This window comes from Microcaecilia unicolor, chromosome 13, assembly GCF_901765095.1.
Source record: "Microcaecilia unicolor chromosome 13, aMicUni1.1, whole genome shotgun sequence".
Classification (NCBI taxonomy): Eukaryota; Metazoa; Chordata; class Amphibia; order Gymnophiona; family Siphonopidae; genus Microcaecilia; species Microcaecilia unicolor.
Genome location: NC_044043.1, coordinates 55,188,593 through 55,216,220, shown reverse-complemented (window position 1 = coordinate 55,216,220; position 27,628 = coordinate 55,188,593). Strand labels below are relative to the sequence as shown.

At 42.4% G+C, this 27,628-nt stretch overlaps 1 protein-coding gene across 9 annotated transcripts in view; it reads right to left on the bottom strand.

The window, feature by feature from the left end:
* The window catches only part of LOC115482561 (nuclear receptor corepressor 1-like), a 315,982-nt gene that overhangs the window by 21,263 nt on the left and 267,091 nt on the right, over window positions 1–27,628 (bottom strand). For 7 of the 9 annotated variants that reach the window (XM_030222440.1, XM_030222445.1, XM_030222439.1 and 4 more), the window contains exons 32-43: window positions 25,746–26,103; window positions 24,594–24,821; window positions 22,718–22,918; window positions 19,475–19,621; window positions 18,976–19,140; window positions 18,378–18,543; window positions 17,351–17,832; window positions 16,741–16,863; window positions 15,610–15,752; window positions 13,651–13,874; window positions 10,293–10,427; window positions 9,956–10,098 (exon numbers count right to left, since the gene is read on the bottom strand). In XM_030222440.1, coding sequence (XP_030078300.1) covers window positions 9,956–10,098; window positions 10,293–10,427; window positions 13,651–13,874; window positions 15,610–15,752; window positions 16,741–16,863; window positions 17,351–17,832; window positions 18,378–18,543; window positions 18,976–19,140; window positions 19,475–19,621; window positions 22,718–22,918; window positions 24,594–24,821; window positions 25,746–26,103 — 2,515 coding nt within the window. The remainder of the gene's footprint in view (window positions 1–9,955; window positions 10,099–10,292; window positions 10,428–13,650; window positions 13,875–15,609; window positions 15,753–16,740; window positions 16,864–17,350; window positions 17,833–18,377; window positions 18,544–18,975; window positions 19,141–19,474; window positions 19,622–22,717; window positions 22,919–24,593; window positions 24,822–25,745; window positions 26,104–27,628) is intronic. The other 2 variants (XM_030222447.1, XM_030222446.1) reach the window with 1 other exon arrangement.

Sequence of the window (27,628 nt, the reverse complement as noted above, 5' to 3'; positions counted from 1 at the left end):
TAGGCAGAGTCTATAGCCTCTTTGATCCATCTGACAATGGAGGCCTTAGATACAGTCATGCCTTTGGACTCCCAAACAGCACAAAAAAAAAAACGATCAGAATGGCAAAACTCATCCAACCAACGCAGACACTTAAGAGACGCCCGCAGAATGTCCAAGCAAGCCAAACAATGTTGTTGCCAGATGCATCCCCCAACACCAGGAACGAAATGGCCTGATTCACATGAAAGGCAGACCTAACCTTGGGCATGAAGGATGGTACCGTTCTCAAAGTGACCCTTCTCAGCCGAAAACACCTCAAAAATAGTGATCTACAGGACAAAGCCTGAAGTTCTGAAATCCATTGCACTGAAGAGATCATCACTAGGATAAGAGTCTTCAAAGTCAAATCCTTCAGCATGGCAGTCGCCAACGGCTCAAAGGGCAAAGACACCAGCGTGTCCAAAACAAAACTGAGATCCCAAGGGGGAACAAAGGGACACTGCGGGGGGCCTATAAAGCTTAATCCCCCCTCCCTTGCAGAAAATAATCACATCCAGAAGGGATGCCAAGGACTTGCCACAAAAACAAGCCAAGGCTGCCAATTGGACCTTAAGGGACGACCAGGTCAACCACTTATCCAACCCGCCCTATAGAAAATCCAAGATCTCCACCACTGACACCCTGAAATTCTGCAAGACCCAATCCTAGCATCAGGCCTCAAACACACGTCAGATGTGCACATAAACCAGAGAGGTAGACTGCTTTTGCACCCGGAGCATGGTAGAAATCACAGGCTCACCCTTTCAAGAGCCAAGCCTTACGCAAGAATGGTGATGGGTTAGGGTGCACCAGCCAACCCTGTCACAGCAGCCTGACTTCTCTCTGTAGCTGAAGTGGGACATCCACTGTCAGATTCATCAGATCTCCATACTAAGGACGCCAAGGCCAGTCCTGTGCAATAAGAACCACCAGACCAGGATGAGACTATCCACTGGATAATCTGACCTACCAGCGGCCATGGAGAAAACATGTAGAACAGAACCTCCTCTGGCCACAGAAGGATCAGCACATGGACTCCCCCTTTGAGCATGCCTCCCTCCAATGACTGAAGAACTGAGGATCCTGAGCATTGCACGCTGTCACCATCAAATCCAACACCTGAAGGCCCTAAAGATGTACCACCTGCTCAAAGGCCTCCTGTGACAGGGACCACTCTTCAGGAGCCAACTTCTGCTGAGAAAATTCACCTTCTTGTTTTCCACGCCCGCCGTGTGGGCCACAGACAGCTAAGTAAACCTCTGCCCACCAAAGAAGGAAGGAGGCCTCCTCCGCAATCTGATGACTTCTTATGCTGCCCTGCTGACTGACATACGCTACATTGTTGAACAGCACCCACATACCTTTCCCTTCAGCATTCGCTGAAAGGCAAACAGAGCAAGACAGATCACATGGTTTCCCATCTGTTGGTTGACCAGCTCGTTTCCTCCAGCAAACAAATGGCCCTGGGCTACCTGACCATGACAATGGGCTCTCCAGCCCGCCAAGCTGGCATCTGTTGTGACCACTGTCCAAATCCAGTGTCTCTAGATTCGTGCCCTTGTCCAGGTTGCTGGTCTGTAACCACCACTCCAGGCTGTGCCACACTGCACCTCTCCCTTGAGAGGAACTTCAGGGCATCTTTCTGAGGAGACCATTTGGCTAGAAAGGCCAGTTGTAGGACCTTATATGATCCTGGGTCCATGGACCCACTTCCATCATCTCCATTGAGCCCAGGACCTGCAGAAAGTTCCAGGCCTGCGGGGCACTCTCCAAAAGAAGTCCCCAAACCTGCTGCTGAAGATTGAGAATACTCGGAAGAGGCAGGAAGACATTTTTATTTTTTATTTATTTATTTTTTGTTACATTTGTACCCCGCGCTTTCCCACTCATGGCAGGCTCAATGCGGCTTACATGGGGCAATGGAGGGTTAAGTGACCTGCCCAGAGTCACAAGGAGCTGCCTGTGCCTGAAGTGGGAATCGAACTCAGTTCCTCAGTTCCCCAGGACCAAAGTCCACCACCCTAACCACTAGGCCACTCCTCCACTCCAACATGGCCAACCAGTGTCGAAACAAACTCCTAGGTACTTGAGGGATCACACCAGAGAGAGAAAGAACTCTCAGAACGATTTGACTATCCAGCCCAGATGTTCCAGAAAATGAATCACCTGAGCTGTATTGCGCTCACTCTCCTGAAACGACTTCACCTGAATCAACCAGATGGACCAAAATACCCTCCTTGTGCAAGGCCACCACAACATTAATAAAAGCTGTCCCAGTACAGCAAAATGAAAGAAACGCTGATGGGCTCTTCGAATGGGAATATGGAGGAAGCTTCCATGAGGTACAAGGAAACGAGAAATTCCCCAGTCCGGACTGCAACAATAAAACTGCAGTCTCTCCATACAAATCTGGGAACCTCAACAGCACTATTCAAGTGCTTGGAGATCCAAGATCGGATGAAAGATGCCCTCCTTCTTAGGAACCACGAAGTAGATGGAATAACATCCCATGACCCATTCTTCCTGCGGTACCGGTACTGATGTTCACAACGCAATGAGTCTTGTCTAGAGTCTCCTGCACTGCCCCCACTTTCCAGCGTGAATGGAAAAGAGACTCCACAAACAAGTCCGGCAGAGGCCAATTGAACTTGAGCGAGAAGCAATTGCAAACCACCTCGAGCACCCACTAGTCTGAAGTTATTTGATCCACCTCTGGTAAAACACCTGCAACTGAGCTCCTACTGACACCAGAGGCTGGACCCCTACACCAATTGGGAACATGACCTGGCTGGGGGCTCCAGAACCCATCTCACGGCCCCCTCCAATGGCCCCCACAAAAGGGCTGAGTATGCTGGGAAAAAAGGACTCCTGTGAGTACCACTGAAATGGCCCAGATGGTAGTGCCGAGCCACTTGAAAATGCCCCTGTAGAGGCACCTCTGCCCCCACCTCTGGGATTGTCCTCTAGTAACTGCAGGACTTTAGAGTCCTCGAGACCTCTCACCAGCTTATCCAGCTCTTCCCCAAACAGAGAGCCATGAAACTCTTCCCCAAACATGGTGCCATGAAAGGGAGAACAAAGCTTTGATTTAGAAGCTCCCAGTCTCAAAGTCAAAAAGCTCTGCAGGCCACCATGGAAAGGGCCACATTTTTAGCTGACGCCCAAACATACACATCTGCCAAAAGGAAACCCCTATCACCAGTTTAGATAGATCCCTGGTAACTCACTAACCTGCCATGGGAGCATCCAGAAGTCTCTCTGCCCATCAAAAACATACTCTGGCCACCAGACACCTAGATAGAGCTGCTATCCTGGGGATCCTTAAGGGCAGCGCCACCATCCCAAGGAATTGTAGTCTTCTTTGTGACTGCCATTACCAGTGTGTCCACAGTAGGAGGGTGAAGGACTCCCGGTCCTCTGAAGGAATGGGGTACAACTGCCCATAGCCCTTGCAACCCTGCAGGGAACATCCAGGGATTTCCACTTCGCTTGGACCATATCCCACAAGTCCTGGTTCATGGGGAAGACGGCCACCTAAAATGCCCTTAACCAAAGGGCCACCTTCTTTGCTGTGCCTTCAGCAGGCATCTCCTACTCCAAATTCAGCACCAAGGTGACTTGCAAAATCAATTCTGTCAACTCCTCTCTGGAAAATACAGACCACCATGGAATCCTTCGCCTCCCCAAAATGCCCTTCCTGCCAAGAATCCTCTTTGGGGTCCTCCCCCAGGATCAGTGGCCCAGTCAAACCTGGGCCACTTGGCCGGCTACTGAGAACCCCCCCTCCCTACATGTCCCTAGACACAGAACCCCCAGACTGCCAGGCCCGGAATAATGTCCTAACAAATTCTAAGGGGAAACCCACATCCCTTATCGCAGATTTGTCACTGACAGTCTAGGGACCTGGGAGGGAACACGCTGGGGCCAACCATGGAGGAAGCGCTGTCTGCTGAGAAGGCAAGATGGCAGCGTTTCCTGCCAAAGTTAAGCCCGCCGCAGAGGGGCCTCACTCTTGCTGCTTTCTCTATGCGCTGCTATTCTCCGGACGCCAGAAATGCCAACCAGTTCCCTGCAGAGCCTGCACCAGGAACCAGAACACCCTTTTTATTGTACTCCTGGAACAGGCACAGATTTTCTGGCTCATGCTGCCGAATCCGAAGACGAGGGAACCCGAGTGTCCCAAACAAAAAAAGCAAGCCTGATAGAGAAAAACCTCCCCAACTGTACAATACTAAGTTCCGTCAAATGCTGTGGCTTCACTCTTATTTGTGCCGCTACTCCTTGTTTTTGTTTTTTAGCTTGTCTGCAGAATTAAAGGCAATGGCTCACAGCTGGGGAAGGAATGGGCACGCAAGGCACAGAGCAGAGATAGAGCTGAGGCACACAAGGTTCCCTGAAAGGGTGACCGCCTGAGGGGGGAGGGACCCAGCCTTCTGGGTGTAACACCCTCGGGAGAATAAGTGGCTCACACAGACCAATACCCCACTAGCAATGAGGAAGAGGCAAATTTTTTTTTTGTGCCACCAAAAGAAGCATCAAAGATCCCAAAACCCCAAAATCAAATAGAAAAAAAATCCCTGGGACCCTACCCTGGGCCTACCAGACCAGCAAGACTGCACGTCCACCATCTACTGAGACTGAGAAATACTGGCTGGCTGGCAACTGCATAGGGGTTTTGTACAGTATTCTTAGTCAGTGTTTCTCAGTGTCCATCTGCTGGTAGGTGTGCCTAACACAAGCCTCTTGACCAATCTGGAATGGCTGCTAAGGAATGAATGGTTAAATATAGAGATACCAAGTATGTTTTTGAGTCATTGCAACTGGCGATGTTTCTTGCTGATAAGATGCCTGAGGAGACTTCTGCTCCTGTAGTTGGCTAATGGGTCTTCTATCTTATTAATTCTGATAATGCTGTCAATTTAAAACTGTTCAAGCAAAGTGCTGTCACAAATTTTGCAGGATAAGTATTTTAGTGCTTTTTTCGTTCCTAAATGTAAGGCTCAAACCCCCAAAATGGAGGACTTTGTGGTAATGGTAAATAGTTAAATTTTAGTTTACTAATGTAATTCTTGTTTTCCTTCATATTTTGCATTTTGGCAACACTTCCATTTTCCTGAATAAGAGGATTCTTGTATATTATGATTTAAAAATTTCAATAAACAAAATGTTTTAAAAATGCTCTTGGAGCCTGGCTATCCTGAAAACCGCACCTGTTTGCAGCTTTTGAGGACTAGAATTGCTCATATCTGGCTTAAAGCAACATATACTGCAAATTTATCACCAATCATCTTTGCTTTATGCAAATTAAAACTATCATTTTTTAAATTTTTTGGTGTTACTTGCTTAGTTATATTTGACATCTTTGTAAGCAGACATCCTCACTACAGGCAGCCAATTAAAGGTCAAGCTACCCTGTAGCTAAAGATGAATAAACTATTGAAATTAAATCAATGCGTATTTACTGCTCAGGGATAATGGAATACCAGGTACAGGGACTGATGTCATATCGGTTTGAGAATAATTTATACTATGCCATCAACGTATGCAGTATTGTTTATGGTACGTCACATGGCTGCGGTGCAACTGTCCCATGGAACAGGCTCTTTAAATTTTGGTAAAGTAAGTTTAAACAACTTTCCCAAGATCACAGCTCAGCAGCAGGCTTGGAAAAGAAAACAAGGTCTGTATGCTCTGTGGTCACACCAACACTGTCAGCTCAAGTGACTTCAGCTCACAGGAAGCAGAAATTAGAACTTACCTGCTAATTTGCTTTCCTTTAGTCCCTCCATCCATCTAGACCAGTCTGGAGGGACGCTAAGGAAGTTATTTTTACAAGGAAACTGATCAAAAATTATGGAAGGCTTGAAGAGCAGGTGCAGAGAGAAGGATCCAAATGACTGACTTATCAGAAGAGCTTCCCATTAAACACAACATAATCTAACACGTAGAAAGTATTTTGGTGGGACAGAGGTATTCAATGCTGGCAGACAATGGAACTAAACATTCCTATAACATACCAGTAAGAAACAAAGACTTCAGATAGGAATTTGGGAAAGCAGAGTCCAAAGGCAATTTTGCACAGCAAGAATATGTTAGAATTTCCCTTTACAGTTAACAGCTGACTGCATGCACGTCCCAAGTATCCTGCATCAGCTCACAGACAGGTGTAGAAATTCTATGGCGTGTTTGCATACATTAGCATTTGTGGCTTAATTTGCAAGAAAAAAGGCAATTTTTTTAAATAAAGGATTTTTCTACTTGTGTGTTGGTGAATTTTCAATTTTATTTAGTGTACTTTATTTCCCTTTCACCATCTTATCACTTCACTATTCCTTATTTAATTTCAGCTCCCTCAATTTCTTCAGTTTCTTCTTCCTTACAGTGTTTAATCCCCTACCCCACAATTTATCCTCTCTGCTTTTTTTTCTAGTATTTTTACCCTTCCTTCCAGAATCAGCTTCCGCTAGGCTTCACCATTATATCTCATGTATCTCCTTCTCCTTCTTCCCCTCTTTCTACATCCATTCTCCTCCTCTCCATCTGTTCCTTATCATGTCTCCCAGCCCCTTCCAGCATCTTGTATTCCTTCTCTCTCCCTTCATTGGACATCTACCTATCCTCCATTTATATGCTGGCCACACACTGCTGTTCCCTAAAGCCAAGCCATGCAGTGCCTACATTATTTCCTGCCCTTCCGACTTAAGCCAACGAGAAAGCTGGCTATACATCTCAGCATTAGTAAGCACAGCAATGCTCTTGGAATGGGGAAAGAGAAGACAGAGAAATGCAGTGTGGGATGTTAGAGGAAAGTCACAGTCAGAAGCTGAGGAACCCCTTCCCATGATTATGCACTAGTTGCTATGGTCGTAGAACTGTGGGAGATTGGGACAACCTAACATTTACCAGCTGAGCCAGTGTATCCCAATGCCAGGTTACAGATTAGGGCAGAAACTAGGCCTCTATTTTGCTGAAACTATCCAGATATAGTGACTGATGCAGACACTTCCTTTTGCATGAGCATTGTCACTCCTCCTATACAGTCTTCTCATCTTTCCATCTTTTACTGCTCTCTTCCCCTTCCCAACCTAATGTTTCACCATCTCATTTAATCTTCTCTGGCCTAGTCTCCTCTCTCTTCCTCATGCTATGGCATGATTCCTCTCCACTTCTTTATCTGTGTCCCTCTAGTCTTTCTTCGCCATCCATTCCCTGCAGTCATCATCCTCTCACCTCCTCTAGCATCTGCTCCTACACGTTACTATCACCCACATCTCTTTCTTCTCTTCCCTTGCCTATAGACTGTTTTCTCATCGCCCTCCATATCTGTGTGCTGCTTTTTGTTTCATAACCCTGTAAAGAAAGGAATCTAGAGGTATCCCAGACATTAAACAATGTAAAGGCAAACTGTGCAAAGCCCAGGAAAACTTTCACAACAATAGATGTCGAGATGTGATGTCTGGCCATAATCCATTCAGCTCAAAGGAACTGTATGCCAGTTATTAGCTTCACAGTCAGACTTTTTAATTTCTGTCTAGAAAGCAATGCAAGCCAATATCAATAGTTTAAAAAGAGATATTCCAAAAACATCAATATTTGTAAAATAAAAAAATGCACAACTCCTTATGCTGGATGAACTAAGCTTTAAACAGGGGAAATTACCAGTATGATTCAAACTTCAAAGATTTGCTTATTTTAGTTTTAAGGCACAGTTTGATAAAACAATTAACTGCTTTAGTATCAGATTATATTATAAATTCTGTACTGCCACCAATTAAACAGACCGCTCAGGTGACTAAGCAAAGAAGACACATGATTTCCACCAGCAATTTATAGCCTCTTTTTCAAACAAGACTTATTAAGATGCCAATTTCAAATGTTATTTTACAAGACAATTTAAGTTCAGTTGAACGAGGCATGGGATTACTTAAATCACTTCAAAGTCAGAGTAAAAATTGAAAAATGAACTTGTAGAACTACTGTTAGTAATATGTAATTTATCTTTAAAATCAAGCATGGTACCGGAAGACTGGAGGGTAGCCAATGTAACGCTGATTTTTAAGAAAGGTTTCAGAGGAGAATCGGGAAATTATAGACCGGTGAGCCTGACGTCGGTACTGGGCAAAATGGTAGAGACTATTATATAAAGAACAAAATTACAGAGCACATTCAAAAGCATGGATTAAAGACAAAGTCAGCATAAATTTAGTGATGGGAAATCTTGCCTCACCAATCTATTACATTTCTTTGAAGGGGTGAACAAACATGTGGACAAAGGTAAGCCAGTCAATATTGTGTATCTGGATTTTCAAAAGGTGTTTGACAAAGTACCTCATGAAAGACGCCAAAGGAAATTGGAGAGTCATGGGACAGGAGATTGTGTCCTATTGTGGATTAAAAATTGGTTAAAAGATAGAAAACAGAGTAGGGTTAAATGGTCAGTATTCTCAGTGGAGAAGGGTAGATAGTGGGGTTCCCCAGGGGTCTGTGCTGCGACCTCTGCTTTTTAACATATTTATAAATGATCTAGATATGGGATTAACTAGTGAGGTAATTAAATTTGCTGACAACACAAAGTTATTCAAAGTTGTTAAATCGTGGGAGGATTGTGAAAAATTACAAGAGGACCTTACGAGACTGGGCATCTAAATGGCAGATGACTTAATGTGAGCAAGTGCAAAGTGATGCATGTGGGAAAGAGGAACCCGAATTATAGCTAAGTAATGCAAGGTTCCACATTAGGAGTCACCGACCTGGAAAGGGATCTAGACATCACTGTTGATATGTTGAAACCCTTTGCTCAGTGTGTTGCGGCGGCAAGAAAGCAAATAGAATGATAGGTATTATTAGGAAAGGAATGAAAAACAGAAATGAGAACGTTATAATGTTTTTTGTATCGCTCCAAGGTGCAACCGCACCTCGAATATAGTGTTCAATTCTGGTTACTGCATCTCAAAAAAGATATAGTGGAATTAGAAAAGGTACAGAGAAGGGCGACGAAAATGATAGAGGGGATGGGATGACTAAAGCTGCTATGGCTCTTCGGCTTAGAGAAAAGACGGCTGAGGGAGGTTTATAAAATAATGAGTGGGGTGGAACGGGTATATGTGAATCACTTGTTTACTCTTTACAAAAGTACTAGGACTAGTAGTAAATTTGAAATGAATCGAAGAAAATATTTCTTCACTCAACATGTAATTAAACTCTGGAATTCGTTGCCAAAGAATATAGTAAAAGCAGTTAGCTTAGCAGGGTTAAAAAAAAATGGTTTGGATGGCTTCCTTAAGGAAAAGACCATAGACTATTATTAAAACGGACTTAAGGAAAATCCACTGCTTATTTCTAGGATAAGCAGCATAAAATGTATTGTACTGTTTTAGGATCTTCCCAGGTACTTGTGACCTGGATTGGCCACTGTTGGAAACAGGATGCTGAGCTTGATGGACCTTCGGTCTGTCCCAGTATGGCAATACTTATGTACTTATGACCTTTGAGATCTAGAAGCTGACCTTATTTCTGTTATTTTATTATTTTAGATTAGGTTCATATTTAATCTTTGATGTAATGCTTAATGTTTTGTCAATCAAATGTGATTTTACTTATATTTTTACCCTGCCTAGCACTTTTCTAAGATAGGCAGGTTACAAAATGTTTTAAATAAAAATAAATGGTGTATACATAATGCACTTTAAATCACAATAAGAAATCTGAATTTTAGTTTCAGATTTGTAAAATGTTTACATTTCCATGAACAACTTGCTATTCATGTTGATCTTACATGCTTAAAACTCAACCTAGTTGGTTATGTTTTTCTTGTATTAACTTAGTTATTGTCTTACGATTAATTCTGTTGCAAATCAACTGTGCAATGCACAGGTTTGGGAAGGTTAGTATAACAATGCTGGAAACAGGATGGAGCAAGACAAAGCCCACTTACCAATGTCAGAGTCACCCCCACCAGAGGAGTTCAACTTACGAAATATCTCCTGCTTCTTTGACTTCACCATGGCAGAGGTGTTTTCCAGTTTGGTGAAGAAGGAAGGCAGATAGTTTAAATTCCCGGGAGAGCGAGAGTCATTTCTGCAGAGAAAGAAAACCTGTCACAGCACACACTGCAAAACACGTGACTGAGGAGAGAGCAGATTACAATATATTTTAGGTGACAAGGGAGGCAGATCTACTGTAATGTGACTCATTCTTGGCTATAAGTTATCTTCACAGAGCAGACAGAGTGGTTCATGCACAGTCAATGCTCTCAGTCTGGTATGAGATACCTCTGTTCCGCGGGCTCAGCTCTTTGGGACAGCAGCAGAATGTGCTCTTGCTTCTCATGCATACTGGTGACCTGAGGTGGTGAAATGGGCTCATAGGGCTCCGAGATGTGACCACTCTCTGGGGACTTCCCAGGTCTAAGAGTAGGACAGAGGGGGACACACATTAACATATATTGCTATCATGCTGAAATTGAACAGTGATGTATATGACTGCTACATAAAACCTTACTACTGTAGTACTGGTTTACACTGCTAATGCATCTGTTATGCTGAAAACACACCTCTTCACCACTGCTTTTGGCTCCTAGGCACTACTCAATTGCCCTCCCCTTGTTCCTTTCTCACCCAGTACTTCCCTCACCCTTAATTGTCTTGTCTGTCTGTATTTTTAGATTGTAAGCTCTATTGAGCAGGGACTCTCTCTCTGTGTCAGGTGTTCAGCGCTGCGTGCGTCTGGTAGTGCTATATAAATGCTAATAATAATAATAATAAATATTCACTATCCTGGATCAGGTAAATTGCAAATGTAATTGTGTCTGGTTATGGTATCAATGTTTTCAAATCATATACATTTTGTCTTTCCCAACAATAAACCACATTTCACAACCATGTCTGAAGTCAGCTAAAAAAAAAAAAAAAGGAGAAATTAGATCTTACCTGTTAATTTACTTTCCTTGAGTCTCTCCAGACCATCCCGATGAGTAGGTAATATGCACTCGTACCAGCAGAGGGAGACTGAGAACTACTGACCTTACAAAGGAGCTGTGCAACCCCCAACCTCAGTATTTCGAATAGCAAACCCAAGAGATAAATGGTGAACCAGTATACCAAGAACATAATTGAAACACCACAATTAACAGGCAATGGCACCCCAAACACGGAAAGGGAGCACCATACAGAAAGACCATTGGTCCAATATCAACACCAAAACAGCAAGATCATCTAATTTGGCATTTATAACCCGCTTTATCGACAAGTTCTAAGCGGTTACATTTAACAATATGTTATCAAAAAATTAGTTAACATTAGTAATAATAAGCAGAGACCCAGAACCACTCCGACCCCAACAAGAAACTACTCTGAACCTCTGGCTGGGGTTCGGGAATGGTCTGGAGAGACTCAAGGAAAGTAAATTACCAGGTAAGATCTAGATTCTCCTTTCTTATCGTCTAAGCCAGACCATTCCTGACGAGTGGGAAGTATGCAAGCGTACTCTGGGCACCTGGTATGGGTATTCCGTTTCTCTTTTGAGCACAAATGGCTTATTTAATATGAAACTGGTTCCTCTCTGGCTCTACAATTTTCAGATGTTTCCTTTGTATCCAAGGGCCCACGATAAGCACTCATTACATAGGAGACATCCAACTTTTTCTCTGGAGGAGATGATGTGCCAGGCTGCCCACAGTGGTTCTTCAAAAACCCTGGGAACATGGGCAGCTAGGGCTTTTGAATGTGCATTAACGGTGGCTTGCTCCATGCAGCATATAAATAACTGATATCGGGGGGGGGGGGGGGGGGGGGGGGGTGGTTTGCAGGATTTTTCTGTTACTCCCTTAGAGACCTTTTCTTCCTTCGAAGGACAGTTTAGATGGTTGCTTCATATGATCCCAGGCTCCTCACCTAGTTCACTTCAAGATCACATCCTCCTTTAACCAGCTCGAACCACTTGGTGCTGACTCTGCAAACATCATCACTTTAATACAGCAGCGACACCATTTTTGTCTCTATACCATAATCCTGAATTTCCAGCTAGCTCCGATTCTGCAGTGTTCCATCGCTGGGGTCAAGAAGACCTTCATTACCTTTATCAGTTCTTGACGGAGGAAGGGACTTTGAAGCCTTTTGCAGATCTTCGAGCAGCTTATGCATTTCTGCCCTCGGACCATTTTATGATGAATTGTTTCATTATGTGCAGAGCCTGGGATGGATCAATCCTAGTGAGGATGCACAAGATACTCTTAACATGGTACTCATTGGGCTCGCAAAACAAGATACCTTTGACCTATCACCATAGATATTTGAGGGACACCACTTGGACTTCACTAAACTGGCTTCTCAGTGGTTGTTGGAGCTTCCAGTGTCTGTAACTGGATCTTAAATACAAGCATGTGTATTGGCAGTTCAGCACCTATTGCCTTATGCGCAGCTTTGGGAACTACAATATAAATTTGCTGTACGTCTACATATCACTACTAGGGCACACAAAGCAGTTTTCTGTGAGTTGGCTGCTTGTCCCAAATGCTAGATGTCACCAGTGACTTTCATTCATGTGTTCTGGCAGTGCCCTTACACACAAACGTTTTGGACACAAATTCTGCATCATACATCTCTTCAGTGGTCCTGCCGCATCGCAGCTCAATTTAGAAAGCCAGTCAACCCTGCCGGAACTAGCTTCGCAATCCCAGAAACATCAAATAAAAGTAGAGGAGTTGTGAACTCCTCTGCTTTTATTTGATGTTCCTGGGATTGCGAAGCTAAGGATTGACTGGCTTTCTAAATCGAGAAGTGCTGCTAGGGAAGAAATCAAGGCCACCTACTTATGACTCTTGGCGAGTGTTGATGATCTTGCTGTTATCGATGGAACATTTAACAATTGCTGAGTTTTCTTCTTTGAAGGGAGAAAAGTTTCAATGCACCTGGGAATGCTTTTGGGACACATTGCAGTCATCAGCCCACAGTAGGATTCTCAACTGATGCCCCTGAGTGGACAATGTTCTGAACTTATTTCAGCCGCATGCAGTGCTGTGGGTGGAATTTAGGGAGACAAGTGTTGGGGGGGTGGGGGGGGGGGGAGTATTTCTGGTACTCATGTTCTTGCTGTACTTGTTATCTTTTTGTTTTATTTGTATAGCTGTTGACTGTTTTGTAAGATGATTTGGTTATCTGCTACTGTTTTCAATAAAATTGATTTACATATGTATTTCCAGCTCAATCAGAGCTGGAAGTATACAGGAGCTCAATCAGCTCGTGGCTGGGATCTGGCACCATGAGCTGTCATTTGCAAGTACCCAGGGATATTCTTCCATCTAACTCCCCCATAATATGCCTAGTGTGGTCATTGTAGCAACAGTTTTGGCTGGAACGCCAAGCAACACGGATTTTTCTGGAACAGTACAGTGATGTGCCACAAATCCTGCTACTGAAGGTCTCTATTGTCCAAAAACATTTCCTGTATGTCCTTGCATGGCCACATGAAAAAAACAGTGCTGCTTTCTTGTAACAAAATCCACAAGGATGACAGGGCACATATTTCATTCAGTGAGTTTCTCATGTCCCAACAGAAAACAATGGTTTCATTACATCTTGCAACTGACTAACCACACAAAAAACTATTAGAAAGTTGGCAGAAATGTCTCACCTTCCCCTTAATTTTTCAGGAATATTGTCAGGGGATACTCGGGAACTTGGCCGCTGATGATGGACCACTTGAATTTGTGACTCAGGGCTGAAACGATTTGAGGTCTTAGACCGGACAGGTAGAGCAGATGACATTGGTGCAGAGTTCTGGAATGTAGAGGTGGGAGGTTGTGATGATGCTTGGGTGGACTGGTGGTTTCTTGCAAAATCTTGTGTAATAATTTGCTGGAAATGGAGATAAAAGAGGACATTTGTCAGCACTTTACTTGTTCAGATACCATGGTCACTTATGTATCCATCCCTCTCTCTTCTTTCCATTCTTCTCTTTAGCTTATGCTATTCTTCCCTTTCTTTTATTCCCCCTTTCTATTGATTATCTTCTCCTTCCCTCTTATTTCTTCACCACTCTTATCCAGATATTACCTTATTATTGTAAGCCGCTTTGCTGTGTTTTGTAATGCAATTTGTGGTATATCAAATGCCTGGAAATAAATAAACCTGCTCAATTTGAGGGTAATTTTATAACAAGTTGCCTACATAGGAAGTCTACGTAGGCACCTATTTTGGGGTTATTTTATAAAGACATACAGGCACCTATGTGTCTTTATAAGATTGCATATTTTGTGAGAATACCATCATAGGAATATGCAACCAGGCAGTTGGCAATCCTAACCTCCTGAATCCTGAGCATATTTGACAGGGCCCTCCTTAAACTTCTGGGCCCAAGGCACATGCCTAGTTTGCCTATGCCTTAATCTGGCTCTGCTTTTGGGTAATGTAAAAGTAGATACACGCATTCTCTAGGCCTACTTTATAAGTATGCTACCCCAGAATAATTTTACAAAAGTCTTTTATGGGCTAAATTTACTAAAAGACAACTACCTTGTTACTGTACACTATTCATTATTAAAGTGTATTTACTTTTCTACAGATCTCATTGCAATGAGCAGAAAATAAACGACAAATGCCATCTAATCTGTCTCGCTGCACCCTACGCCTGGAATAAACTTCCTGAGCCCCTACATCTTGCCCCATCCTTGGCCACCTTTAAATCTAGACTGAAAGCCCACCTCTTTAACATTGCTTTTGACTCGTAACCACTTGTAACCACTCGCTTCCACCTATTCTCCTCTCTTCCTTCCCGTTCACATTAATTGATTTGATTACTTTATTTTATTTTTTTTTGTCTATTAGATTGTAAGCTCTTTGAGCAGGGACTGTCTTTCTTCTATGTTTGTGCAGCGCTGCGTACGCCTTGTAGCGCTATAGAAATGCTAAATAGTAGTAGTAGTAGTAGTAATCTGCCCATTCATATCAACTACTAATCTCTACTATCTCTTCCTCTCTCAGAGATCCTCTGTGCTTCTCCCATGCTTTCTTCAATTCCGATAAAGTTTTCACCTTCACCGCCTTTTCACTAATAATGCATGACAATCGCATTAGTGCATACTAATGTGAAAGCGCACTTTAGTAAATATCTTGCATGATGCGTGAGCAGAACGAAAGTGCCACTTTACATTTCCCCGTGTTGTAAGCATCCAGTTTTACTAGAGTTTGCCCAGCTCTATGGAAAGAAATCCATAGCTTAGGAACTCTAAACATCTTTGTTGGCTGTATGCCTCTCCCCTTAATTTCTACTCTAATTGCTGCCTGGGCATTGCAGAGCTGATCCTCTGGTAGGAAGATATGAACCACTGCTTTCTTGGACATCTGGAAGTTATTGTTCACTACCGTGGCCCTCTGATTAGGGTAATAAACTATTTTGAACCTGTCTGACCAAATGAAGACACACCACATTTATTTACACCCTAGAATGTAGGTTTGTCTCTTTTCTTATACCCACTGATATTATATGTCACCAAATTAGCAGTAATTTTTTAAAACCATTGTGTGCTTCCTTGCTGTGACGTTTTCAGCTACTCTAAACAACTGAAATGATCTCATCAGCTTGAACACTTACACATATGTGATCAGCGAGCGTGATGAGCCGATGAGTCCGTGGCACACCATCTGACTGGGAGATAGGGGGCGGTGGTGGTGAGGGAGGAGCCTGCTGCGTCCGATAGCGGTTCATCTGTCCTTCATATTGCCTGCTGGGCTCATCTAAATTACACAGAGAAGCAGATGCTAAATTGAGGGTACAGTTTAATTTCACTAAAACTTTCTGAGCTTTGTGACCAGATAAGTGTTACAGTTAAGTTACATGCACAGACTATCACGCCTACAAGATTTTGGAAAAGAAAACACAGGTACCGAAAACCAAATTAAAATCACCTATCTTTACTGTTACTTGGGTAATCACTTATTTGCTGTCTAGAGACCAAGTTTGAACAAGAAATGTGGTGCTACAGGAGCTTAACATGCAGACTTGTGTGCTTTTTGCTGTGACTGTTACCTATGAATGACTTTGGCACAAGCTTTAAGTTATCATAAGCTAATTTATGCAGAAACGTGTACACAGCATAAATACAAGGAGAAATCTTGATATTTTTATTTTGAACATCCCCCAAAATTCACAGCTTTCCTTCCTCTGTGGAGGAGTGGCCTAGTGGTTAGAGCACTGGTCTTGCAATCCAGAGGTGGCCGGTTCAAATCCCGCTGCTGCTCCTTGTGATCTTGGGCAAGTCACTTAACCCTCCACTGCCTCAGGTACAAACTTAGATTGTGAGCCCTCCTGGGACAGAGAAATATCCAGTGTACCTGAATGTAACTCACCTTGAGGTACTACTGAAAAAGGTGTGAGCAAAATCCAAATAAATAAATAAAATAAATCTGAGTGAATGCTACTGAATCTCCATTCCTGACCAGAACTTGTATTTCTGGATAATTTGGATTCTCCTTTAACATCTTGGAACTATGGTGATATACAGCTAGGGATAGGAGGTGGTGAGGAACTGATCCCTGGCATGCTGTGGTAGTGGTGTTATCATGGAAGTGCCCTGTGGAGTCAAACTACTCACACAGCCCTAGGACCAGCCATTTCACATTATTATTCTTGGTACCCTCGTGGCTGCTCTGATTAGTAATGCAAAGACATCCAGCAGGGCATTTCTCCATGGAGTTGTAAATGGAATGGTACAAACTCACTTACTTTCTGCCTGGTTTGGTTTCAGTGCCTCCTGTTGATAACTTTCCATTTTTTCCTGCACAGGGGAATTTGCTGGGCTGATCACCTCAATGGGATCTCCAGGTGCTTCATAGCGATGGGATGATACTGAGAGGCAGGAAGCAAAGTGGGAAATAAGCATAGAATGGACATATTACAATAATCAATATAACACCATTACTGCCATGAAATAAAGGCTCTGCATCCTTTCCCCGATTCACTTCTAAAGGTGGAAAGTTCTGTAACCTTGAATCACAGTCATCCAACCCTCTCCCTCTTCCCATCTTTTCTTTTTCTTTTTAGAAAGAAACACAAGATAAACCTGTCATTTTGAGCTATCTTTAGAACTGTGTAATTTTGATGATACAATAAAAGGTTGGAAGCAATTAAAATATCTCTTTATCCATTGTATTACTCAATAGGTTTCACAGAGAGGAGTTGGTCATGGCCCCCCCCCTTTTGAGTGAGGACATGTATGGCTGCTGGAGGTACAATGGTGCATAGAGGAGAGGGTTATTAAACCTATGGAGTAAGGGCACATAAAGCCACTGGAAGCAGAGTAATGTTGGAAGAAGGCGATGTTTAGGATACATACGGCTACTGGAGGAATCTGAGCTCTGTGACCCACGCTCCCGGGCATCCTTATCAGCAGCAATCTGTCTTGTGATGATGACATCAATGAAGTTGGCAGCAGTAATTGTAGTTTTCCCCCGTGTCCTCAGCTCCTCCTCATACCTAGATTTTGGAGGAGGCGCTTTATCTTTGCCAGCCTCAGAATAAATAGCTGCAGGAGGCTGGTTCTGTGTCCTGCCACTGGAAAAGGCTGAGGAGGTATAAGGAGACTGGGTCTGCCTCCTGTCTGACTCCATTTGCTGCTGCTGCTGTTCCATTGCTAACTTGCGACCCAGGCTGTCCTCTATCCTAGCCACCTCATGTTTACTTTCTTTTGATTTGGCAACTTCCATTTGAGGCGCAGAGGCTGCAGCATCCACCAAGGCAGCAAGAGCATCAGCAGCTGTGCTGTACCGAGATGCAGGTAAGCCTTGTGTTATTGAGGGAGCACCAGGTGGGAGTTGCCTGAAGAAAAAAAACACAACAAAAAGATTAACCCAAGTATACAAGTTATTGATGAAAGCACAGAACTTAAGCCTAGGAGATCTAGGTATCAATTCACTTCCAAAACTCAACCCTGGACAATTAAATTCCCATCACCTGCGCTCTGCCGTGTGTTGGGATGTGTACAACTCAACAGCCTCAGATACACTACTTTGGAACCTCTAGAAAAGCAGTTCTGAAACTGGGGGTTGTAACCCTAAATAGGATTGCAAATTCCTCATTTGGGGTTGTGACCCCAAATGAGGAACCTCCATCTCCCACCCCAGGGGTATCACTGGCTTACAAAGTCCAAAACAGTGCTATAATTCACAGGTTCAGTGGGAGATAGGACCTACAGTGGCAATGTCAATTGATGCTTTAAGTCAGTATTGCACGAGACATGGAAGAAAACGGTAAGGATGGCATCATGGGTGAAAAAATATTTGGTAAGCACAGCTCTAGAATGGATTACCATCAGTGAATTGTGGCTTTCAATGCTTTTGAGTGACATGGGGAAAGATACCTACATGATGCGTAGTTGAGGTGAGGGATCCACAGGGGTGATGACACTCTTGCCACTGGTGCCTTGGAATATGCTGGGTCTTTGCTGCACCATGCTCTCCTGGGCTCTCACAGATGGAGATGGGGAACGAACATATCCGTGGCTACCAGGCCGGCCAGGCTGTTCTGAAACTTAGCATGCAGAAACAGTTTCAAAATGTCAATAGAATACATTGGATATATTCATGCCTTACTGATACACAATTATGAAAATACATTTCAAAATCATTCTGAATTCAAGACTTTTTTCTCTCTCTAGTCTTCACCACTTATACTCATCTGTCCTATGAGCTGCACATCTGTGTTGTTACATGTGATACCTCATCTCAGAAAGAAAAATGCACAGCAAATCTGAGAATGCTATTTTCTTGGGCATGTACTAGCATCACTAGGGTTCACTCCACAATCAGCTGCCTACTACATTAAAGTCCTACACAAGATGCCAAGGAATAAAAATTATGTATTTCCATTGCAACTGCTTTACACAGACCTACAGTTTGATACGCAAACAATTTTTTCTTGGTTGTAAATTTGCTCTTGGAGATGACAGGTGCCTGCACTTACCTGACCGCAAGTAAAGATCACCAGAGGCTGAAGCAGCAGCCACAGCAGCAGCTGTGATCCTCTCTCGCTCTCGTTCTCTCTCCCGCTCTCGCTCCTTCTCCCTCTCCCTCTCACGCTCCCTTTCAGCATTGGCAACAGCTGAGGCAGACATATGTGTTGGATGTCCTGTGAAGTTTGCACACAGAACAGCTTTAACATGTAGAAAATGGCATACCAAAGAGAGTGGATGATGACACATAAGAATAAAAAATGGTCACCTAGTCTGCCCAGTAATAATGTTAACCTCTCCATGCCAACTATCTCCCACATCTTCATTCAGGATTATAACTGTCAATCTGTGCAGTCAATGCAGATGTGCCAGCTTTTGAAAAGAAAGCAAATGTTACAGGCCCTTCTACACAACCTAGGCTTTACCAGCTCAGACCATGGTTTCTGTGCTCTCTGCACTGTGTTTTTCACTTAACAGCAGTCAGCAGTGGAGTCAAAGCTGTGTTCTTACCTGGCGACAGTGAAGCAGGGTTATAAGGCCTGGAAGGGAATGCAACCTGGGAAGGGATGTATGTGATTCTGTCCATAGGTGGTGTGCTGGTTCCCCCTGGGTGAGGCACTAAGATAGCAGGGGGCATATTGGTCAGGTCAATAATTCCTGTTTGAAAAACAAGCATGCCCTTAAAACACAGGATAATAGGCTCACTGCCTTTATGCAGGATTACATATATTAAAAATATTGATTTATGTATGTACATAGTGACTACAGCTAGATAATCTTAAATTTGTGGCAGAACTGCTCGATGATCTTCTTGAGTTCGTCTACACAAGTGCACCAAGCAACAGATAAATATGATGACATGGCACATTAGCTATTAGTCTGGGCTTCTGATGACATTTGCCTTCTAACTCCAGCCAACACTGTAGCTCACAACCCAACAAAGTCAACTCTGGCAAGTCATCTCTGGCATAACCAGCTACTGCCCTCCAAATGATAATTATATTAAAAATATGAATTGCCTTTTCTACTATAAATGACGTTCCATACTTTGTAAAACTTTTAGACATGGATTCTTTGATGAAGGAAAGGACTTTACTTATTAGTCGCAAGCATTCCCAGACTGACTTCAGCGCGACTTACATTAACAGATCAAGTACACTGTTACATTTTAGACTAAACACATTTCAAGAAGAAAAACATTGTTACATTTTAGGGTAATAATGGTTGTAGTTGGGATGTACCAGGGTGCTGTACACATTATCCCTCATTTCCTAATTCATATTTTCTGAATAGATGAGTCTTCAACTGTTTATGGAAAATTCTGTACTCTGATATTGATCTTACTGTCACTGGTATATCATTCCACCATTTTGTCGAAAGATAGAATAAGGAGCAGCCCCAGCGAATATGGATGCCCTTGTCCACCTCCTTCCTAGAAACTCACTCAGGACTGCCCGTTCATACCTAACCCTCCATGTTCTAGGCTGAAGTATAAGACCATGTATGCTTCCACCTTTACCTACGTCAGCACTCACTTGTGGAATACCCTGCCAAAATTAGTGAGAACGGTTCCGGATTACCTGGCTTTTAGGAAATTCCTTAAGACCTGCTTCTTTGAGCAAGCCTACCCCAAAGATCCTGTTCGCCCTCGTTAATCTCAGGAAGCCACCAGTATGGACTGACACTGCTATCCTGGACTGACCCATCTATTTTTCTCTAACTTACTGTCCTGCTTACCCCTTTCCGTTTATTGTACCCTGTCTGTTTGTTATTCAATTGTTGTAAGCCACACTGAGCCTGCCAGAGGTGGGAAATTGTGGGATATAAGCACAGTAAAATTAATTAAACTAATTAATTGTCTTAAATCTGACACCTTTTGTTGATGGAAATACTAGGGCCAGAAGATTTCCTGTCAGTCTTTTTTTCAGATACTATTATCCAACAGTTTGCCATGTAGAAATGAGTGTATCATGGTGCAGAGTTTAAAAATCCCTCTCGTTTCAAACGGTAGCCAGTGTAATGTGATGTACACAAAGGAGTTACTCTCTCGTATTTTGATTTAAAAAAGATCAGTCTAGCTGCAGCATTCTACTGTCTGCATCTTTTTTCTAACTGATGTTGCACAGCCTATATATAATACGTTGCAATAATTGATTTGTGCAAGAATGAGAGATTGTACCAATAGTCTAAAACACATACTATGGAGCATCAGCAAGTAATCATGCTGACCTCAGCTTTACAAAATAAGGGATCAAACACACCTTTAGTCTGGTAGATTTAATACAAATCTAGTTAAAAATACACACACAATTCTATTATAGGCCTGGAGTTAATGTGGAAAAAATGCAAATCTGAACATCTGTTTTAGCACTGGGCAAATGGGCATGGATGACTTGCCTAGTAATAATGACTTGCCCTAGCTGTTCCCAACCAACTGCACTGCAATGAAAAGGTTCAAACAGATCACATCCAAAGTCTGCCTCCTAAATTCAGCTCAAAATCTCTGCACTGGATTCTGCTAGTGGTAAAAGTTCAATGCTTTGTCTCTTGCTTCTTCTGTACAATGTGCTGGTATCTACCCAGGGCCAGACTAACCATTAGGCAAGACTGGATGGTCGCCTAAGGCAGCAGCTTCTGAAGGCAGCAAAGAGTAGCTGCAGTCAAACCAAAACAATAGATCCTGAGAGCCACATACACCCAAAGAACTGTCAACGTGTACTTTTACCTGAGTAAATGACTTTTGGAAATTGCCCTCATTTGTGTGCAAAATAAACTTTGTGCATGCATGTATGTAATATTTAAAAAGCATCTGTATGTTATAGTTTAATGGACCGTCTCTATAAGAGATATGCAAGTTAAGTAATCTGAATTTTCTGGATTATAAGAAGAAATTAAGATGATTATTGGAATCTGTTTCTATAAATTATGATAAAGTTACAATAATTATATGAGCTATAAAAGTTGTAAAATTAAAGAATGATACTGGACTGATGACGAAATAATGTGTTCCACCTACTTTCACAATAGGTGCAGTCCCCAGTGGAAGATCACTTCTGATGGTCCATTAAAGTGTAACATACAATTGCTATAGCTTTCTGCAGTGGAAATATATGTGTTGATTCTACATAATTTAAAATTAAGACAGTTGCGAGGCCTCGTGAGTACATATTTAAAAAGCATGTCATCTTGGGAGGAGATTAAGGGTCTGAATGTTAATTAGGGGGTGACTGCCTAAGGCTGAAAGTTCACCTAGGGTGCACTAGCCTTTTATTTACCAGCGATTTCACATGGCAGACGGGTTTTTATCTGCTGTCATCTACTGTGTTACTATCTCAATGGGTAAGTATTTAACTTTTAGGGAGGACGTGTGGCCTAGTGATAAGGACAATGGGCTGGGAACCACAGCAGGATGCAAAACCTGCTTCTCCCGCTGGCATGCTTCATGACCTTGGGCAAGTCATTCTCCTTCTCATCTTAGGCAACCCACTTAGACTGTAAACACATTGGTGATGGGACTTGTATCTGGATACCTACATTGATATGTATACTGCTGTATGCTTTCAGTAGTACTAGTAAAAAATATTAGAAATCATTTTTATATCACTTGCGCAACAGCATTAACTATGTACCAGGCTAAAAGAAGTGAAATTCTTCTACACTGTAGAACCTTCTTAAGGTCTCAAACAAAATGGCACAGGAAAGGTGACTTCTTATGGTATATGCTATTCATGGAAAAGAGCCAGATAGACATACCTCGAGTCCCTGGATAAGGGAGAGTTAGCGTCTGCTCTCTGGGAGAAAGTCCTCTGGTCATATCAGGACGCAAATTAACTTGCATCTGCTGTGAGGTAATGTAGTCATTTAAGATTGTCTGACGCGTATTCTCCATTGCATAAAGCTGGTACTGGCTAGGGTAACCTGGGGTGGGTGACAGCTGTCTCTGAAATAGGTAAGCTGCAAAATAAAAACAATTTAGTGCGTTTATTGTTTATTAAATTTGCTATACCATTTACTATAAAACCCAATAAAAACAAGGCGGCAGAAAAGAATGCCAATTATAGATAGGAAAGACCTAACTACCTAAACCATTCAAACTCAACAACAGTCATAAAGGAAGGATAGTCAAAGAACATACATTCAGAGAGCAAAGAACAAACCAAAAAATAAAATCAATAATTTACACAACTAGTGTAGCCTAGTGGTTAGTGCAGTGGACTTTGATCCTGCGGAACTGGGTTTGATTCCCACTGCAGCTCCTTGTGACTCTGGGCAAGTCGCTTAACCCTCCATTGCCCCAGGTAAGTACTTGTATATACTATGTAAACCGCTTTTAATGTAGTTGCAAAAACCACAGAAAGGCGGTAGCATATCAAGTCCCATTTCCCTTTCCCTCTATCAACCCTGGTCTCCTGTAGCAGAGATATCCCAAGCCTATAGCAAAAAAAGTCTGTTGAAAAAGGTGAGTTTTAAATAATGAATGGAAAGATGCATACAATGTTTCCAGCAGAAGATGCAACGAATTCCATAATGCTGGTGAAAAAGTAAAATGCACTAGATCAAGTGGATTCTCATCACTTAACATTTCCACATAGAAAAATATGTGCACATATACTGGATACATACTAAGAGAAAGAGAAGCTGAATTAGCATGTCTAAAAGCCAAGAGCTGAAGCACTAATTGTACTCTGTATATTAAGGAACTAGGATTAAACAGATGAGGCAGCTTATCTATATGCACAAAGCCAAGAACAGATCAAATAAAACATACAAGGAATACAATGGAGCCGACATTCAAATAGAGTTATATGCTCACCAGTGGCCAATAAACAATAATTTTGCTGTACAAGGATTTTTAGCTGCTATACAAATAGTAATGCACCAAAAATCCATCTAAATGGCCCAATACTCTCCATAGAGTACAGGGGAAGAGAGGGGTACAAACATTATCCAGACTATGACAATATTCAGCCACTATCTGGACAAGCTATACACTGTGATATTACACACATTCAGCGCCACTGACTATATGTGCAGTGGCACTGACAAATGTCTTAGAACGCCAGCGCTACCATTTAAATTAATATAATTATTGCCACCACTGAAAATTGAGCTCAATATTGTTAAAGTATTTTTTTTTAATGCTCCAGTTATTTATACAGGCCTTTGTTTTGTGACCATCTTTTTATTACAGTTTTGTAGGTTTATGTAAGCAGAATCCTTTTCTGGAGCTCCCTAACTGGAATTTTAGATAATACAGAAGCACTAGGAATTATAAACATACAGAGAAATAAAATATCTGTAAAATCCTGATTACCCAGCCATGTGCGTGCCAGCTCTAATGAGCTCTCAGATCACACGGTAAATAATAATGAACACCATAATTACTTGAAGACTGCTGACAAATCAGGACATGAGTTAATCACCATGGACATGCAAGTCACTGTGGAACTGACATGGATATTTCCCTATGACTTGTTATGATCTTTGTATATCAATGAAGTTAGCAGCATCAACTGTAGCTTTCCCCCGTGTACAAGTGTCAGCTCATTAGGAGTCTTTACTGTGTATCTCTTATATATGACATTCTTTATCAGTAAGACTGTATGTAGATACTAAAGAGAGACTTTACCAGGATCCAGAGCCCTGTGAAACTGCATGGCTGGATCCAGATGAGGTGGTAGGTGGCCTCTATATACTTCCCCTGGAGGAGCTCCTCGATGGTGGGGGTCAAAAGGACTGTGTGCTGAGACAGGATCAACACCAGGAATTGGGGATTTTGCTGGTATGCACTCTCTCTGTGTTGGAGTAAGAGTGCTTTTTCTCTCATGATTGGAAGACTTCCCAGAAGTCATTCCACCTGGAAATCACAAACAGTAAATCAACAAGTATACTCACATACAGTTATAACATTTAGCACTTCCTGCTACTATCAAATAATCAAGGAATTTCATACAAGACCATTACTCACAGAGAAAAAGAGGAGTGGCTACAGTTCCTCAGCCTAGATGTGTCTGTCTGTTTTTAAAGGATTTGCATAAAAACTCTAGTGTAAGTGGTCAAGCACTGACTGTGCAGAGTGATGACCACCTCCTGCTCTACAGAAGACCATAAGTGGCAGGCAAAAGTAATACTGTGAGAGGGGTAAGTCTATGGACCAATTGACCCCAGTTGACTAGGCACCCACTTTTTTCCCCTAGGAATGAATAAAAAGGTCTGGTATTCCCAGTAACAAATTTCATTTTCCAAAAGACAATTCATTGGCTAAACAACATAGCCTTTACACAACAGTTGATAAAACCAGCCAAAACTACAATTTCCTCAAACTACAGTTCTGTCTGCAAAGCAGTGGCAGGCTCACACAGGCCATGGCAAAATACTCCCAACTGACCTGTTTCTTATGTTTTCCATTTTGCTCCTGCTACTTGTAACCCTCTTTAATTCCAAAAAATGTTAATGTAATTTTACCATTTTGGAATAAACAATATTTTATAGCCATATTTTTGATTATTTTCAATTCTCCTCACCTGAGGTCATTCTTCCTTTGACTACGCTGTATGAGGTCACATTTTGGTTATAATAAGGTGCTAGCAACTACTTAGGAAAATGATTCAAATCCTACAGTAGGGATTGCAAAGATAAGACGTCTACTACAAACAACTTTTAGGTCTGGAAAAAAATTGAATTTGTTTCACAAATAGGTTGAGTGTTTAGTAGTGATACAGTATTTCCATCAAAGAGTACATCTTATGGATGCAGGGGATGGCAGAACTTAGAAACACACCATCGTTTGCTCTTGACATGGGTGAGCTCCTGGCCATGGGGCTCTGGTAGTTGACGGGAGTCCTCCTTGCACTGGTATCCTCATAGACCCCAGGACTGAGCTGTGACTTTGGGGCTTCATGAAGAGTCGACCTGAGTACAGAGGGGCCCGAGTTCACCACTGATGTATGGCGGGAGCGAACAGCATCTGTTGCCTTCACATCTTCATATTTCCCCCGCTCCACTACTTTCATGTTTTCTGGCATCATCTCCATCTGTGGCATCCCACGAGGTAGTTTGCTGGGCCCTGTGATCAATGACTTGACATTATGCTTGATGGCAGACTGGCTGGTACTAGTTTCATATTTTATAGGGGTACCCTGGGGAAATTAAAGGAAAAATTATATGTTTACCAAACAGGATCAGATGAGGATTTTTTTTTTTTTTTTAAATCTAGTTCAGATCAACCCATGTTTTATGAAAAGGAAGAATTAGGGCTTACCTGCTAATACCCTTTCCTTGAATCCTTCTAGTCAAGATGCATGGGCTTACCTTCACCTGCCAGCAAATGGAGACCATGAACCAGTGGACTGATGACATCATCTTACATAGGGGTCCTGTACAAGTCCCTGGTTAACCAGTAAATGAGCAAAACTAAAAATCTACTCCCCTTAACAACCACAAAAAAAAAAAAAAAAGAAGAGGATACTGGAACTAGCAACAACAGAGCTCAAAATTAGCCTGAGTGTAAACCAACTAATAGCAAAAAGAATGCCGTAAATGTACCAGTGTAATTCTTGCTACTGCTATTCCCCCCAGTAACTTATAGATCTGTAGGTGTAAATTTTAGTAGGACTAAGCTCTGAACTGGCTTGGAGGAATTAGCAAGTAAGTCCTAATTCCGCCATCCTCATCATCCCTCCACTCACAAGCATCTGAACTACCAAAGCAGAATTCAGGACAGCCCCAGACAAGCCTGCCTCCAATACACATGCTCCAAATGCTACATCCTACCTAGACTGAATATCCAACCTATAATGATGCTCAAAGAAATGCACAGACACCCAAGTGGCAATTTTACAAAATTTCTTGAAACAAACTGCTCCACCCAGGACGATGATTATACCCTTACGGAATGGGCTCATGGCCACAGAGGAACTACACAACAATGCACAATGTATACTGAAGAAACAGCCTTCTTAATCCACCAAACTATTGCCATCTTAGAGTCCATATCACGCTTCCTAGGACCAATGTATATAAAGATAAATCGGACTTGTGGATATTGCTTGTTATCCTCAAATACCTCTGTAGACACTATGAGCATCCAACTGATGCAGCTTTTCTGAGCCACCAGGGGTTCCTTGATTTCCAGGTTCAGTAGCAAAACCAACTAATTCACAAGGAAATGAAATATAACTATTGGCAAAAAGGAATGTACCACATAAATCACCACTTTGCCCTGTGATATCACTAGGAAAGCCCCCCCCCCCCCCCCCAACATGAAAGGGCCTGCAACTCTGAAAATCTCCAGCTGAGCATATTGCCACCAGAACACCACCTTCAACATAACATCCCTTAATGGAGAAGGTTGAATAGTGGAGTGTCACAAGGATCTGTACTGGAAACGGTGCTTTTAAACGTATTTATAAATGATATAGAAATTGGAACGATAAGTGAGGTGATAAAATTTGCAGATGACAAAATTATTCAAGATTGTTAACACACATGCGGACTGTGAAAAATTGAAGGAAGACCTTAGGAAATTGGAAGACTGGGCATACAAATGGCAGATGAAATTTAATGTGGACAAATGCAAAGTGATGCATATTGGAAATAATAATCCGAATCATAGTTACCTGGTGCTAGGGTCCACCTTGGGGGGGGGGGGGGGGGGGGGGGGGG